This window comes from Siphateles boraxobius, unplaced genomic scaffold (genome assembly GCF_051911475.1).
Source record: "Siphateles boraxobius isolate OS27281-9 unplaced genomic scaffold, OSU_SipBor_1 1, whole genome shotgun sequence".
Taxonomy (NCBI): Eukaryota; Metazoa; Chordata; class Actinopteri; order Cypriniformes; family Leuciscidae; genus Siphateles; species Siphateles boraxobius.
The window spans coordinates 4,287,096-4,302,770 of record NW_027508699.1 but is presented as its reverse complement, the minus strand read 5'-3'; the positions used below and the strand labels follow the sequence as shown (position 1 = coordinate 4,302,770).

Genomic DNA, 15,675 nt, shown 5'->3' with positions numbered 1-15,675 from the left:
TATTTTACAAACAAAACTCATTCATTTCAAATGTTCATTTATTTAAAAAATGTAAAGTAAACAACTCATCAAAGTACAGCAAATAGTTAAAAGGGAAGAAGAAAGAGGTTATGTTTCGTTGATGCCATCTGTGATGTTCCTGAATCCAGCGGTGTTGAGGGCCGTGACCAGGCTCTCCATGGTTGCTTGAGAGCCTTCTCGGTCCTGCCAGGCCACCAACAGCATCTTGGCTTGTAGCTCTACATCCTCGCTGTCAGACTCGATCACGCGGATCTCCTTCTCGCTCATTTCCAGCTGATCCGCCAGCGTCTTCCACCGGGACCCGAGCTTGGCTGCGATCTCGTCCATCTGACTGTTGGTCACCGCCTTGCTCCGAATGCTGGGACCTGGAGAAAGAAAATTTCACCGAGTCAAACTAAACGCTCCAATGATAGCTCGGGTCCAAAATCTGCACCATTCATAACATGCATCTCAGGGGCTGTTTTACACGACACCAACTAAAAACGTAAACGGACCATTCTTGTGAACGTTAGGTTTGCAGCCCATAAATCATATGGTAAAAAAAAAAAAAGACCTCTGTGTAACGAGTAAAATTGTAGCATCTCAAATCCCTCAATGGCTTCACCTTCAAAGTTTCACCTGTTTATGCTAATACGCTTTTAACGCCTATAAACAAGTTCTAATTTTAAGATGTTTCAAATTAAAATTTTCCATAAACTATTTGTCATAAATGATTTATTCCATCATGAAAATTGGCTCAGATCATTGTGCGGCCATGCTGGCAAAAAGTTGTTTATGCCAAAGTAGACGTGAGGCTTCTTCTCTGAAACACTGGTGTATTGAGAAGAAACTGGACAAACTTCCATCACACGCATGACCTAAGGTGCAGTTTTGGAAAGGAAATAATAATAAGGCAAAAAAATAAATAATAATATTACAAGACTGGACTTAAACGACGCCCAATTTTCATACCGCCCTTTTTCAGTGTATCTTTTGGAATTCTGACCAAAAAGAAAAAAGCTTTACAAATGCAGTGGTGTCATTATAAATGTTAGTATATTATCGCCACCGAGCCCTGAAGCAGTGTTTCCCCAACCCTGTTCCCTACCTTAGGTTTGGAGACGGAAAACTTTCAGCTAGAATTACCATGAGTCATCTTACCCTAGCATTCGAATGCACTAATATTTTCATAATAACATGAGTCGCCTGGAATGAAGACAGTGATCAGCGTGATTGATATTCAAAATGGTCAGCAATCACTGCTTTGTTTATGGTTTGTATTTCCAGTGTTGGGGGTAACCTTTTTACAAGTAACTTGAGTTACGTAATCAGATTACTTTTTCAAGTAACTAGTAAAGTAACCCATTACTTTTTCAATTTACAACAAAATATCTGAGTTACTTTTTCAAATAAGTAACGCTAGTTACTTTTTCACATTTATTGACTGACAGCTCTCCTGTCCCCATGTTGAGAGAAATAAAGTGAGGTGTTGTGTGCATTTGCATTGAACATGCATTTACTCATCTCACTTGCACAAAAACATTCAGTATTCCTCAAAATGAATAAAAACAGTCAAATGCAATCTCAGAATTTTGTGCAAAAGTTTTATAATTAACTATGTTAAATTACAGAAATATACTTTATGTATTTAATCTCACTTTATTAACCAATGTCTTTGCTGCTGACCTACAATGATCTAATTCAACCATACTAATAAGCAAAAATGACTTTAGATTAGGTTTAGAAATAAGTGTTGAACTTCCTTCTCCTGTATCCTATTGTTATTTAATCAAGAACAGCAGCAGCTGAAAGGTTTGTTTGAGCGGCGCCCTCTACTGAACAGTAGTAAATATGCATTTCCTTCAGCCTTAGGCTTATTCATTTAACTTTTGATGTGAAAGGGCCTTAACAATTGGCAAAAATAGATTGTTTTAGATGTTATTAAAAAACAAACAAACAAGCCCATGCAGGTGAGAAAAAGTAACGCAAAAGTAATGTAACGCATTACGTTCCATAAAAAGTAACTAAGTAACGTACTTAGTTACTTTTTTGGGGAGTAACGCAATATTGTAATGCATTACTTTTAAAAGTAACTTTCCCCAACACTGTGTATTTCTGCAGCCTAGTTTCGGTTTCCCTTTTTAAATGATGAAAATAGACTATTGAAACCTGCTGTGCTGATAAAGAGATATTTACTTTACAAACTGTGTCACTGCGTTTACATTTATTCATATATAAATGGATACTGGCTATAGGAGGCCTAGGCTTACAGCGCCACCAAGCCATATGTAGCCATAGCCATAGTTATCCATTTAAAAGCAACTAAACAAAAACGCACCATTGGTCCAATTGACTTCATTGGCATTCAGTGTCTTTAAATCATTCATGAATGATGACAGTCGTGTATCTTAAGAAAGATTGCTGTCATTTTGATGGCAAGATGTCAAAAAGGATCTGGGGCTGTACCTCTGCAACGTAGATGTAATTTCTGCCAAAATGGACAAAAGCTCTACACAGGTGATTTGTTCTCTTCTCTGCTCACCTGATCTTAGGACCTTTGCACTTTATTCACAGACCCCAGTGCCATTCTGTGGTGATGCTTTCAAAATAAAACTGAAGCACAAAGTGAGCAACACCATCTCAGTGTAGTTGTTACCTAGCAACAGCTGCCACTTTTGAAAATGCCGTTCGGATCCAAAGAGTCCAGTGGAGGCGATAGCAATAAAAACGACTTTTGAGGTTTAATAATAAAAAAAGAGAAGCAGACTCACTGTCATTGCTCTCTTTCAACAGGTTATCTCCATTCTCCTCATCATCCTCCTCTCCGGTTTTTATCTCCTCGGAAGGAAGGTCTTTCTGTTAAAAGAAAAACAAACATCCTGTCACATTTATGCATCCATAAAGTACTGAATATTTGAGTGAGTCTGTGTCTCACTTAAATTCATTTAAATGATATTATACATCATCCTCCACTAATACGGGCATCCTTCATAAATACAAGCAAAACTAAAATATGTGTTTAGTATTAATTACCATAGTTGCCTTCCCGTTTAAACTAGGGATGGGCGATAAATTGATATATTGTTCTTTGTTATTCCACATACATGAGGTCCCAAGTGAAGTGGCACAGTTTTGCGCACACACGCACGCACGCACGCAGGCACACACACACTCACCATGAATAACTATGTCATGCATGAATGCTTGTCAATAATTATGGAATGCATAGATTTTGAAAAACATTTTTTTTATCCTTCTTTCAATTATTTTATCAAAGGTTAGATTTTGTGGATATTTTGAATGAAAAAACAAAGGATTAACCCCAAAGACATTTTTACATGGCCATATTTACCAAGGGCGGCAAAATGTGTTGACAGCACTGCATACATGTCATAAAATAGAGGATTTCACACAGGAGGAAAATGTAGAAGTTGGGGTCCGCCCTGCAGGACTTCCTATAACGGAGTTCCTAATAACTACCAGATGCGAAAGCCCCTAAACATTGGCCACAGAAAAGGCTATAAGCACAAGCTTGAACGTGATCTACTTTCCTAGAAAACTCTGCTAGTGTTTGAAAAGGTGTATGTCCACTCACAGGAAGCTCTTTGGCCAGTTTGATGACCATGTTCTCCAGGTAGTCTGCCAGGCTCTTGAACTGCTGATTGGTAGGCTGGAAGAAGTGAGGACTCCTCCTGGACAGCAATCGCAAGGCTCGCCAGCCGTAGTTTGAGTTGCGCACAACTCTGAGGGAAGACAAAGACTTCATTTATTCTGAGGTATAGTTTGTAATCATTTTGATTTAAGAGAGTAAATTATGAATGTACTTGTACTCATCCTCCACCATGTTTGACGGATCTGCCTGTTCAATAGCTTCTACAAAAAACTCCTCCAGGGATGGCATGAATTCCCTTTAAACAAGACATGTATTAATGCAACATTTCTCATATTAAACACCTCTAAGCAAGCGTTCACCAAACACACACCTGCTTTCTGACTTGCAGGCCTCCATATTGTCCGGGTTCAGATTCCAGAGTCTTGTGAGTTCGTCACTGTTGATGGTCAAGAACAGCAGAAATGCTAAATAAGATCTGAATCGATGTCCCGACGAAGATACACAGTAATCAAATATTATCTTACTTTCCCATGATGATTTTGCGATCAGGGCCTTTCCCCAAAAAGTCTTCAGGTGCTTGTCTCTTTCGGCTGGGGCGGATGGGTTTGGTCTCTGCGGGTCTGAGACAAACAAAAGATTATATTCACATATTCATTCAGAACTTCAAAAATAGTAGTGACCAAAACTGCAAACTGATGAGTTTCTTTCACCGATTTCAGAGTAAAAGTACAATATGAAAGTCTAGAAAAGGAGTCATCATTAACCTCGCATGAACGCAGTGTGTATCTAAAGTTTAATGGGATAAAGCTGTTTGTGTGCTGTTTTTATTCAATACCTTTCTTTCACAAAGCTTGGGCAGCCCTCATTTTTCCAAGAGTTCCAGTTATCTTCTGTGTTTAGGATGTGCTGTTGGAGACATAATTCATAAATTAAGATGACGTGAAAAAGCTTATGGAGCACAAAGCTGGATTTTCTATATGTACTGTACTCATCACAAGATGAGAACGAAGCCTAAAACACATATGCACTCTTTATAGACACCGCTTACCTCAACCATAGATGCAAACTTGTCACCATCAGGAGGGGTTTCTCTCAGTAACTGCAATGGTAAGACAATAGTAATAACACAGTATGACACAGGAGTGACTTCTATATTAATCACATCGCTGTTTGCTGTACCCAGGGTCCAATGTTCCCGAGATTCATAGGGTTCTTAAGAAAACATAGGGGGCTATTGCCTATATGTTAATGAAATGCAGTTTTTTTAACCATAAATTTAAGTTCACTCCCATAACCGGTGCTGGCAACCACAAATGCGGTTTTATAAGGTACATTTTATTGGTTTATTTTTTACAGTAAGGGATCCTGAAAAAAATTCTTCCTAAGTTCTGTATATATATTTGCTTAATATGACATGGGACATTGTGGAACTTGTCAAAGGAGTTTTCCGTTCCCAGCACTGCCACATGGCTCTCAATATTATCGGACTAGACTTGACGGAACTAAACAAATGGTTGGAGTAACAGAATCACAAAAGGTCATTGCTTCCTTAGGTTAGGGTTAGAAGTTTATAAAGTTGATCGGGCCTTGGGAGATGTAGTCCTGAACTTTAAACAGACCATTGAGCTGGGGACCCTTTTTCAGTGTTCATTATGTGCCACATAAATCTGGAAAACATAGGACCCCGGGAATATAGGTATACTCTCTTGATATGTACCACACACCTCCAGTGACACGCAAGGTTAAGACTAACCTGATAGACTAGTTTAGCGGTGTCCTCAATCCACAAAGATTGATCATCATTCAAAACACAGCCGGAACTGCAAAGGTTAAAGACAAATTGCAGAAAATAAACATTTATTGACACTGACAGCCCAGGGTAAACTTGAACAGATAAGCGTGCGGGTTCCCTGACCTCTTGAACTTGACCTGGCCCTTGAGATACTGGAAGAGGATGAGGTACTGAAGCAGAATGTGTCGTCTGAAGTTGCTGTCACTCAACTGAAGGTCCATCAACTGCAAAAAGATGGGAATTTGCCTTGTGTTATCAGGTCAATGACTGGAGGTTTTTTTTTATTGAATAGTTGATTGAAAGACTGGAAGAACTGACTTTCTCACTGGTAAGGAACTTGGCAAAGTAGACATGGTCTCCAGCAGAGGTCCTCATCTCCTTCATCTTCCTCTTCGACGCTTGCATGTCATCCAGTTTATAGCTCTTGAACACAGCTAGTGTCTCATCTGAATACTGCACACACACACACAAATACAAATGAGGGGACATTGAAACTAGATACATGTGGACCAATCTTGTCAGTTCCCCTCAAGCTCACTAATGTGTCCTATTGGATTAACCAGAGATATAGTTCATGACGTCCACTACGGACAATCACAGTGTTGATATACTTTGGTCTAAAATGGTTTAAGTCCTAAAGGTAGACAAATGACTAAAAAATTACATTTAATAACCAAATTTTAAGACAAGCTTGACCAGAAAAAGGTAAGTGCAAACTTTTCAAGAGTTGATTCATGAACCATCACCACTTCGCCCTTAATAAAATATATTCACCTCAAATTAGACCAACAGGACTGCTTTTGAGGACGAGGTTTTGGTAACACTTTATTTTAAGGTGACCTTGTTACATGTACTTTGACATGTACTAGTAATAACATAATAATTATGCATAATTTTCTACGGGGATTAACCCTAACCCTGTAGTTAGTACAGTTAATTCATATTACTCAGTACTTGTTTGCAGTGTTGGGTAAGTTACTCAAAAAAAGTAATCCATACAAATTACTAATTACTACTTTAAAATTGTAATTTGTTTACATTACTGATACTGCATGTAAAAAGTAATCAGATTACTAATTACTTTACTTTCAAGTTACTTTGAAAACCTATTAAAACTACAAGAATACACTACAAAGTGAAACTCAGTTCTTTCCGTAATTTAATATTGCAGAATACAGACATCCCAAGTCACCTGGAAGTTCCGGGAGTCTCCCGCATATTGATAGCGGCTCCCTGATGCCCGCAAATTAGTTCAAATCTCCCGGAATCTAGAGCGAGCGAGAAAGAGCGCGCATGCGAGACAGAAGAGAGGGCTGTTTCTCAATATGTTCTTGTGGACTTGTGAAACGTCATCAGTCGCTGCCCAAGTACTGTTCCAATTCAGAGTTCACATCTAGCCAAGTCCAGTTCAAGACCCCTGATGTGTTCCTGATTCGCCCCTTTTACCCAGGATGCATCGAGAGGTAACTTTAACTTTGTAGCCTATTAGAGAGCTAACTTATGTTTGACTGAACTGTTAGCTTTATTTCTCATTATACAGCTTCTTATACCTTTTAGGCTACTTATACTTTTATACTGGATAATATTGAGCATTAAAACTGACAATATTGAGCATTAAAACTGACATTTAACAAAAAGAGACAGGGTTGTGTAATTTTATTATTTTATATATTTTAAAATATATATATTATTTTTTATATTTATTTTACTATACATTCTCTTCACTGTATGTACATATATAATAAAATAAAATGACAAGCCTATCTCTGTTAAATGTCAGTTTTAATTATCAATAATGTTTCATATTTTTAAAATGAAAACAAAATGAAGCAGGGTTGTGTTTTATATTTCGTGTTGTTATAAATATATGCGGTGAAGATAATCAACGTACGCGTTGCCTGAACCACATTCGTGTGGCCATTAATATGTTTACGATTTTTTTAAATGAAAAGAGGCAGAGTTGTGTTTTATAACATATTTTGTTTTATTGTTGACGAAAAGAGGCAGAGTTGTACTTTATACCATATTTTGTTTTATTGTTGCCTTAAATATAGCTACATAAAGAGATAACCGGAGTAGCCAGAGCAAGCTGAGTGATGCGATCAAGAACGCCGCGGTTACCGGACTCGCGCCCTCTCGTCCTCGGGAGTTCGTTCTCCTGAGTCAAACTTGGCAAATCTGAACTACCAAGGACGCCAGTCCGAAGTTTGCGTAGGCTACTTCTATTGAGAAACGGCCAGACTGTGCTCCAAACCGTGTAGTGCTGCGTGTGTGTGTGCCTCATGAAGCGCGTTCTCCGGTAATTCATTAAAGCGCATGCTGACGCAGCCGGCCAAACGTGATTAGAAATGCATTTTACTAAATATTTGTTTATTAACAATACATTTGTAACGCAAGTAACTTAATTTTATTGACATCAGTAACTGTAATCAAATTACATAAATTTAAAATGTAATGAGTTACATTACTGCGTTACCACAAAAAGTAATTAGAATACAGAGTAATGCGTTATACCCAACTCTGCTTGTTTGTGTAATTACACTGTAACAATGTCACCTTAAAATAGAGTGTAACTGATTTTTGTATATTGGTTTGGATAAAAAAAAAAATTAAATACCTTAAGGAAAGTCATCCATGAGAACTTGTCGTAGCATTGTACAGGGTTTCTGAAATAGTCCTGCAGGGTCCAGAATTTTCTGTACAAGTTGTAGTCAATAGGTATGGAGCTACAAAAGAAAAGCCCTCTGAATTAGACTCATAAATAAGAGTCTGATAACAGGCTAAATAAAGCAGAAGGAAAAGCAAGACTTGGGGTGCGTCCGAAATCGCATACTCTCTAGAGTAGGGACTTATTTCCAATAACTTATTTCTTTTTTAGCGTTTGCAAAGTATGAGTGTAATCTGGACATACTAAATCCTCTATGATGTCATTATCATGTGACCTAGGCGCCAGTTACATCACTTCACAGTCATTCACAAACCCTCTCCTGTGGCCTCATGGGATAGTAAAGTGTCCAACATAAGCACTTTTTGCCAACTCTTTTATGAGAACTGAGTTCAGACACTACTTTTGTTACGTACTGTTTTTCGCCTACTATATAGTAGGGAAGTATGTGATTTCAGATGCAGCCACTGACTTTGCAACTTAGAGGCAGTGAAAACACAAATATCTTTTACCACGGAGCAGGTGCATCTTCATCACCCATTTCTCCCTCCTCCACCTCCATCCCATCCTCCTTAACTTCTGCGTGCTTGGAGAAAAACACACACACAAAACATGTCTGACATCTGATGAACAACCCTCTATAGGCGTCAAACATCTGCGAATGAAGCAGCGTTTCCACCCCATGTGTTCGAGAAAACAAAATCATCGCTTCCTGGGAAATTGACAAAATATCTGAAATAAAAACGGAAGTTGCCACAAAGGGGCAAGAAACTGTGAGGCATTTATGATGGAGAAGAAAAGAGACAGAACGCAGACAAAACGCAATAAACGCTGTCATGTTCTCTTGCGTTATGCTAGGTCTTCTTGGAGGATATTGAGAACGCCTTTTTTTTGGGATAAAAATGTTTCCGCCTCAATTGAGCGCATAAGTTTATGCGCATTTTTAGAATTCATGCACATCTTGGCATTTCCATCCAGCATTTTATTATGCAATATTCAAAAATGCACATCAAGTAGGTGTATGGAAACATAGCTAGTCAGTTTTACTGAAGTCTCCCTGCAGTCAATAATTGTATCCCTTAATCTCATCTTTGCTAACCAAAATGAAGCATTTTTTCCTTTGAAAATTTCTTCTTCATGCCTTAAAATAGCTTGAATGTAACTCTACACCCTTGCTTTATTTCACATAAGTAGATGCATGAATAAACATATTAGTCTCCGCCAGACTACCCGATCACTCGCTCAGATTTACTGTAGTAAACGCTGCACAATGACAAGTGGAAATATAGGCTCGCATACAATTCCATGTATCAGAAAGGAAATGCGTTTTATGTATCGCTCTCTACAATGTCAGGCAGATAACAGTAATTAATAGGATTAGCCTTTTGCTTGACTACGTTATCCAATAGTTAATAATGTGTTAAATGTTAAACAACCCATGATCCCACCCTCTCAGAGTCAGACAGCTGCCTTCTAAAAACCAGCATCAGAAACGCTTTCAACATGATAGAAAGTCAGTGGAGAAAAGCCCCAGACGTTGACCGGATTGGTTACATGTTTGTGAAACACCAGCGATTTCGAACTGTGTTTTTGAGACTGTCTTTGGTTCAATGCAGGTTTAAGGAGAAAATACTCAGCAATGGTGTTGACTTATGAATTTACACATGGTTTGTCTTAAAGCATGTTAAAAACAGGAAACCGACATAAACAACATTAAAACCTTGACTTTCACCATGGGGGGGTCTTTAACATTATACTCTTACATGAGAATTCAAAAATAAGCTATTCCGGTAAATCAAGCCCAACATGCGTCATAACTTTACCTGCTGTCCAAGTGTGCTATCCTGCTCATTCTTGTTGAACACCGTGATGTTATCAAGGTTGAACTGACTCTGTAAGTTCAGTCCTGTAACACAGTGACAAACCTGTCAAAAACACTGAACAAAGAACTAAGAAAACTACTAATGTAAAAAATAAATTATACCTGATTTTTCAGACAAAGGGAAGAGACGTGCTAAAAACAGCTGGATTCGTCCACAAAACACTGTATTCTGAGACTTCGAGAGTCTTCTGAGGAGGTCTGTGGACAAACACATGGTCATGTTGCAGAAAATCTGCAAAAAAACCCTTCTTTTTAACCCCGACCATCCACTGACAGACAAACTACAACCCCTGTGTATGATTTCAGCACAGCACCCATCTGTATCCGAGAGAAAGGAGCTGTTTGAATCCTTAAGTGTTTGCCATTTAAAGATAAACACAATCAATTAAAAAGAGTTGTTGCCTTAAATTTGTTAAGTACAATCAACTTGGATGTTTAACTAATTTCAATTTAAATTACATTAAACTGACTTAAATGAGTTGAATCTTGCATAACTTATAATAAAAAAATTAAATTGCTTAACTTATTTTGATGAGTTAAAGCAATGTAAACACATATGTGGTCAAATTATTGCTCATATAATTTTTTACAGTATACTGTAAATCAATGAAGAACTCATTCACTGACAGTGTATTACTCTCAGTAGGACTGCTTTGATGCTAAAATTCAGTTTAGAAACATTTGCAGAGATTTCTAAAGTAACACTGCTTTGAAGCTGTTTGAACTGAATAAAGTGCTATATAAATAAACTTGAAACTCACCATTGCACATTCTTAACAAGTAATTTTTTCCAGCAGAGTAAAACGTATTCTGTGAATATGAAAGAAAGAGCAAACGCATAAAATATAGCTGCAAAACAAATACACTGAACAAACCATTCTGATGATTATTTTTGACAGCTGGTTTAAAATCCATTAACAGAATTAATTTTAAACATTTGATGTAAATATCTCGTTTCGTTTATGACAGCTATATCCATTTACAAATTTTTTTCCAATTACCCATACTTTATTCAGCGTCCCTTTGGCACATGAACTCTGTTTTAACATATTTCCCAAAATACACAAAAATTCAATCAGCCAGGTTATTATATCAGTGGTTTCTTTTCTGATGGTAAAAATGAGCTTGTAAATAATGCTTTTTACTATAAAATTCTAAATTTTTGATACCCAAAATGACCAACATGGTAAAATAATGTATAGCTCGACTGATATAAGCATTGCTCGGTCTGCCACACTGAATCGAAGTAGACAAGTCTCCTGTTTTTGGACAAACTGTTCAGTTTAAGCAACTGTGCTGAACCTGTTGACTACCCTAATGGGGTTTTTCGTCAGTTGTGAGAAAGGCTGGTGTGAAAACATAACTTCTATACATTTTTGCCAGCATTTTCGAATGATGATGACATTAGAAACTTAGAAAGACTGCCTGAACCGTCTTGCACAGATTTGAAAACAAAGGTTTTTCTGAAAAACTTCAGGTGGATATGGAAACATTCAACTCGGCTCAAAAGTTATTAGCATATTCGTGCGAAAATTTGAGCTGTTGGTGGCACTAGATGGTTTGAAATAGAGATTACAAATGTTCTATGTCCTCTACAACTGTCCTATGTGCACAATTTCACGCAAGCGGTTCTATGGCCTGCTATAGACTTCAATAGTGGAAGAAGAAGAAGAAAACTAACAAATACAATAGGTTTATACACTCCTTTCTGGCCTCTAAATATCTGTCTAATTTATATCTATAACCAACTAAAAGCTCCAAACTTACAGACTTCCATGTAGAAACATTTTCTTCAACGAAGGAGAAGATTTTGTCACACTGATCCAGAGGAAGACAGTCGAGAACGTCCCCCAGCAGAAGAAAAGGAGTGGTAGCAGAGCAGATGCCTGTATAGACACAGAGATTGATGATGATCTGCATATCAGTTTTCATATGTACTAATGTATGTGCAGACTAACAGGTGAGCGCAAAAAAAGTTGGTACCTTCAGTCACGCCATCTATACTGATGTAGATCAGAGAAAGGAAATCTTCAACATTCACTTTCTGCTTCACCTGCAAAATAAAATGCAATCATCGGACTCGTATAGAAAATAATTGCACATATGTCAATGTTCCAAGATTAATATGATGATAAATAATGCACAAATAGACTCACTATTTGCTCTTCAAGAACTCCACGCAGAGCTTGATCGAGAGTGGCTTTCTTCTCGGTCTCACTGCGAACGATCAAACATCTCAACAGCAATACATATAAAAATAATATACATTCAAATACATCACTGGAGTTCCTCCCTGCAGCGAAGTTTAGATTAAAACCATGATAATATTAATAAAGAGCAATTATTACTTTCCCGGCAGATGACTGAACGCGTTGGTCAGGGGTTTACAGTTCCTGATATCTACAGCACTTTTAGTGGCAGCCTGCAAAAAACATAAATAAAAAAGCATGACTTCGACTGAGCAATTGACTGATGTGATTGTATTATGGCACAAGCAATAAAAGCATGATGATATTACATGGAGAATAATAATAATAAAGTTTTATTAAGCACTTATAGTGAAAATGCTATTCTGGCCATGTAGCATTTTAATACCATGTTTTTCAATTAGTAAGACGGCATTACCATGGCCTTTACAAACATCATCATCGTTTTTAAAGCAATCACCAACAAATTACTGTACATTATGTAACGTTAAGTGTCCAATAGGCCTAATGAATTGTAAACATAAGTTATAACGATAAGGTCTAATATTACATTAGACAAGAGACAGAAACAAAACATTTTTATTTTAACATCTATCGGTTACTATTTGTGACGACACTCCAATAATAATTTACCGTAAATGTATCTCTGGCTTCGGTGAAGTCGAAGAGAGACGGAGGAGACATCTTTATTCTCTACTGGCGCTTTGTCCGTCTCGTTCTACTTCCGGTTCTCCTTCTTCTTCCTTTACTGGCGATACACATTTTATGCGCATATCTCCACCTACTGGAGTCAATCATGATTTATTTCTTCCGACTTTTCTTTTCTTTCCCTTGCAATCTGATGCAATGTGTCTCACATTATAATATATTCAATATACCATGCAGCTTTGCAGATCAATAACAATGCGGTTCTTTCATCTCTTTATTCTTTTATACATTTTTTAAAGTAACTAGTAAAGTAATGCATTACTGTTACATGTACATCATATCTGAATTACTTTTCAAATAAGAAACGCAAGTTACTGTTTTTCCATGCATTGACGACAGCTCTCCTGTCCATATGTTGAGGGAAATCAGGAGTGTTGTGTGCGCTGTGTGAACATGATGCTTATTGTAGTTCTAGACAAAATGTGAGATGATCTACTCATCGTCGTACACTTAATATACAACAATATTATTGGCTATTATTTTATAAACTATGGGATGAGAGCTGAAATGACCTGAATGATGACATCACTGTTTTCTCCAGAGCTGCTTTTATAGATGAATTTAACTCAATTCATAATTAATGAATTATCAAAACCGAATATTACACAAACCTTCAATATATTAATATGTTAAATAATACAATAGGATGCGTCTCAGGGTCTCTGGCTCCTCGCTCAGTTGTATACTCATTGGCTCCTCCCTTCATCATCTCCTCCTTGGTCTGTCCCACCGCCAAAAATCCTGCCCTACCTCCATTCTTGGACTGTTTTTTGCAGTGCAATGACATGCATCCTGGGAGGGAGGAGTACTGCCATAATTGTTTTCTTTAATTTCTGTTCCCTTTTTTCATTAGTTGCTATGGTTAATGATTTATAAGTTCATTATGTTCACCTGTTTATCATCTAGTTGCCTTTTCGTAGCTTGCATATATACTCCTGTTTCATCTTCATCATCGTGCTTGTCTGCAACCACAGCTTCAGCAACACTGTGAAAATGCTTAAAGTCCCCCTGTAGTCAATCATTTTATCCCATTTAACTCATCTTTGATCACCAAAATTACATTTGAAAAAGATTTCCTTGAAATCAATGTGTCATGCCCTAAAATAGCTTCAGTGTAACTCTAAACTCTTGCCTCATTTAGTATGCGCGGTACTATGAATATGCAAGTGAGCCCCGCCTCCACTCACTCACACAGCTCAGAGACCCACTCGTTGACGATCACATGTTGATCTGATTGGTTATAAGGTAGTTTGTGACGTCAGAAACACCAGCGATTTCAAACCGTGTTTTTGAGACTGTCTTTGGTTCACTGCAGTTTTGAGGAGAAAATACTCAGCAATGCTGTCGACTTATGAATTTACACATGGTTTGTCTTAACAAATCACAAGTAATGTGATTTGTAATGTAATGTGACAAATCACATACTATCACAAAAAAATGAACAATTCTTCACTTGCTTTTCAAAACCTTCTCCTCTCTTCTCAACCCTCCCCCTCCTCCATCAACCCTAACAGCTGACGATTTTACCACATACTTCGTAAATAAAACAACCACCATTAAAGTGACTTAAATTCAAGTCACTGGCGATCCAAAAATCTTAATTTTTTGAGATTTGAATATGCAAACGACACATTTCTGAGCGCTTTATTAAACAGAAATTTGCTCTTGGTGTATTAGCCTAAAACAACATGCTCGCCAGATTGTTTATCTAAATAGCCCTATGTTGTTAGAAATTACTGTTTACCAGGTTTTTGGTTTTTGGTCATTTCCTTTATTTATATTTTTTTATTCTTTTTTTAAATTAAAACTAATATCATAAAGTATGATATTTTTTTTACTTTGAGCAATTCTGGAGCTATAATTGACTCTTCTTAGGAGCATATAAAACAAAACAGCTCCTTGGAAAAAATGAAATGTAATATTGTAGTAGTTATAAACAAAGGTTTATTTAAGTTCAGATTAGTTTGAGGGCAGCAATTGTATTCATAATGTCAAAATAAAACCGACGTAATGTTACTTGAAGGCATTATAGCCTACTATTCCTGCCAAACTTCCATGGTTGCAGTTAGTGTTACTACAGTAAATCCATGGTGAATGTTGCTGATCTGTGGACACTGGTTAGTTAATTCATGGCACAATGTTTCTTCCTGGTTTCCACGTCAGTGCTGTTTGATCCGTTAATAACGGAGAAATGTGAATGTTTCTCACTAGATCTTGCAGGAGTCGCAGCGATGTTATTACTTCTGTGGCAAATTCAAATGCTTCCTTTACTTGATCTCTTATTAGCGCTTTGTAGTAACAGTGTTGCTTGATCAAGATCGGCTCGCGCTGCTTTGGGCTCTGAGACTGGCAAGAGCTGCTTTCAAATCCTTTAGTTCTCATCCTGCTGGATCTGTCTGCTGCCTTTGACACAGTTAACCACCAGATCCTCCTGTCAATCCTAAAGATGAAGGGCATCTCGGGAACCGCACTCCTATGGTTCAAGTCTTACCTCTCAGGTAGGTCCTGGTGTTGTGGAGGGGTGAAGTGTCTAAGACCCAACATCTAAATACTGGGGTGCCTCATGGCTCAGTGCTTGGACCACTTCTCTTCTCCATCTACATGACATCACTAGGATCTGTGACTCAGAAACATGGCTTTTCCTATCACTGCTACACTGATGACACACAACTCTTCCTCTCATTCCAGCCTGATGATCCGACGGTAGCTGCTCGTATCTCAGCCTGCCTGACAGACAGACACTGGCCGGATGAAGGACCACCACCTTCAACTAAACCTGGCGAAGGCAGATCTACTTGTGGTCCCGGC

General features: G+C 37.7%; 1 protein-coding gene across 1 annotated transcript; it reads right to left on the bottom strand.

Moving 5' to 3' along the window:
* Positions 1-20: 20 nt before the first annotated feature.
* On the bottom strand, positions 21-12,911 carry thoc1 (THO complex 1). Its single transcript, XM_077246531.1, has 21 exons — positions 12,793-12,911; positions 12,301-12,374; positions 12,109-12,169; positions 11,936-12,005; positions 11,720-11,838; positions 10,714-10,762; positions 10,055-10,150; positions 9,894-9,976; positions 8,583-8,656; positions 8,023-8,131; positions 5,724-5,858; positions 5,529-5,629; positions 5,367-5,433; positions 4,662-4,712; positions 4,449-4,519; positions 4,138-4,233; positions 3,984-4,049; positions 3,825-3,908; positions 3,596-3,743; positions 2,772-2,856; positions 21-386 (listed from the first exon to the last, which is right to left on the bottom strand). The coding sequence occupies exons 1-21, from the start codon at positions 12,841-12,843 to the stop codon at positions 109-111; spliced, it is 1,968 nt and encodes a 655-aa protein (XP_077102646.1). The 5' UTR covers positions 12,844-12,911; the 3' UTR covers positions 21-108.
* Positions 12,912-15,675: the final 2,764 nt, after the last annotated feature.

Bases quoted from the DNA above. Each gene is read 5' to 3' on its own strand.
- thoc1 (XM_077246531.1), bottom strand. From the start codon at position 12,843: ATGTCTCCTCCGTCTCTCTTCGACTTCACCGAAGCCAGAGATACATTT. The intron at 11,839-11,935 runs GTACCAACTTTT...GTGTCTATACAG, and splicing joins TATAGATGGCGTGACTGAAG to GCATCTGCTCTGCTACCACT. The intron at 8,657-9,893 runs GTAAAGTTATGA...TTTTTCTCCAAG, and splicing joins ATAGCACACTTGGACAGCAG to CACGCAGAAGTTAAGGAGGA.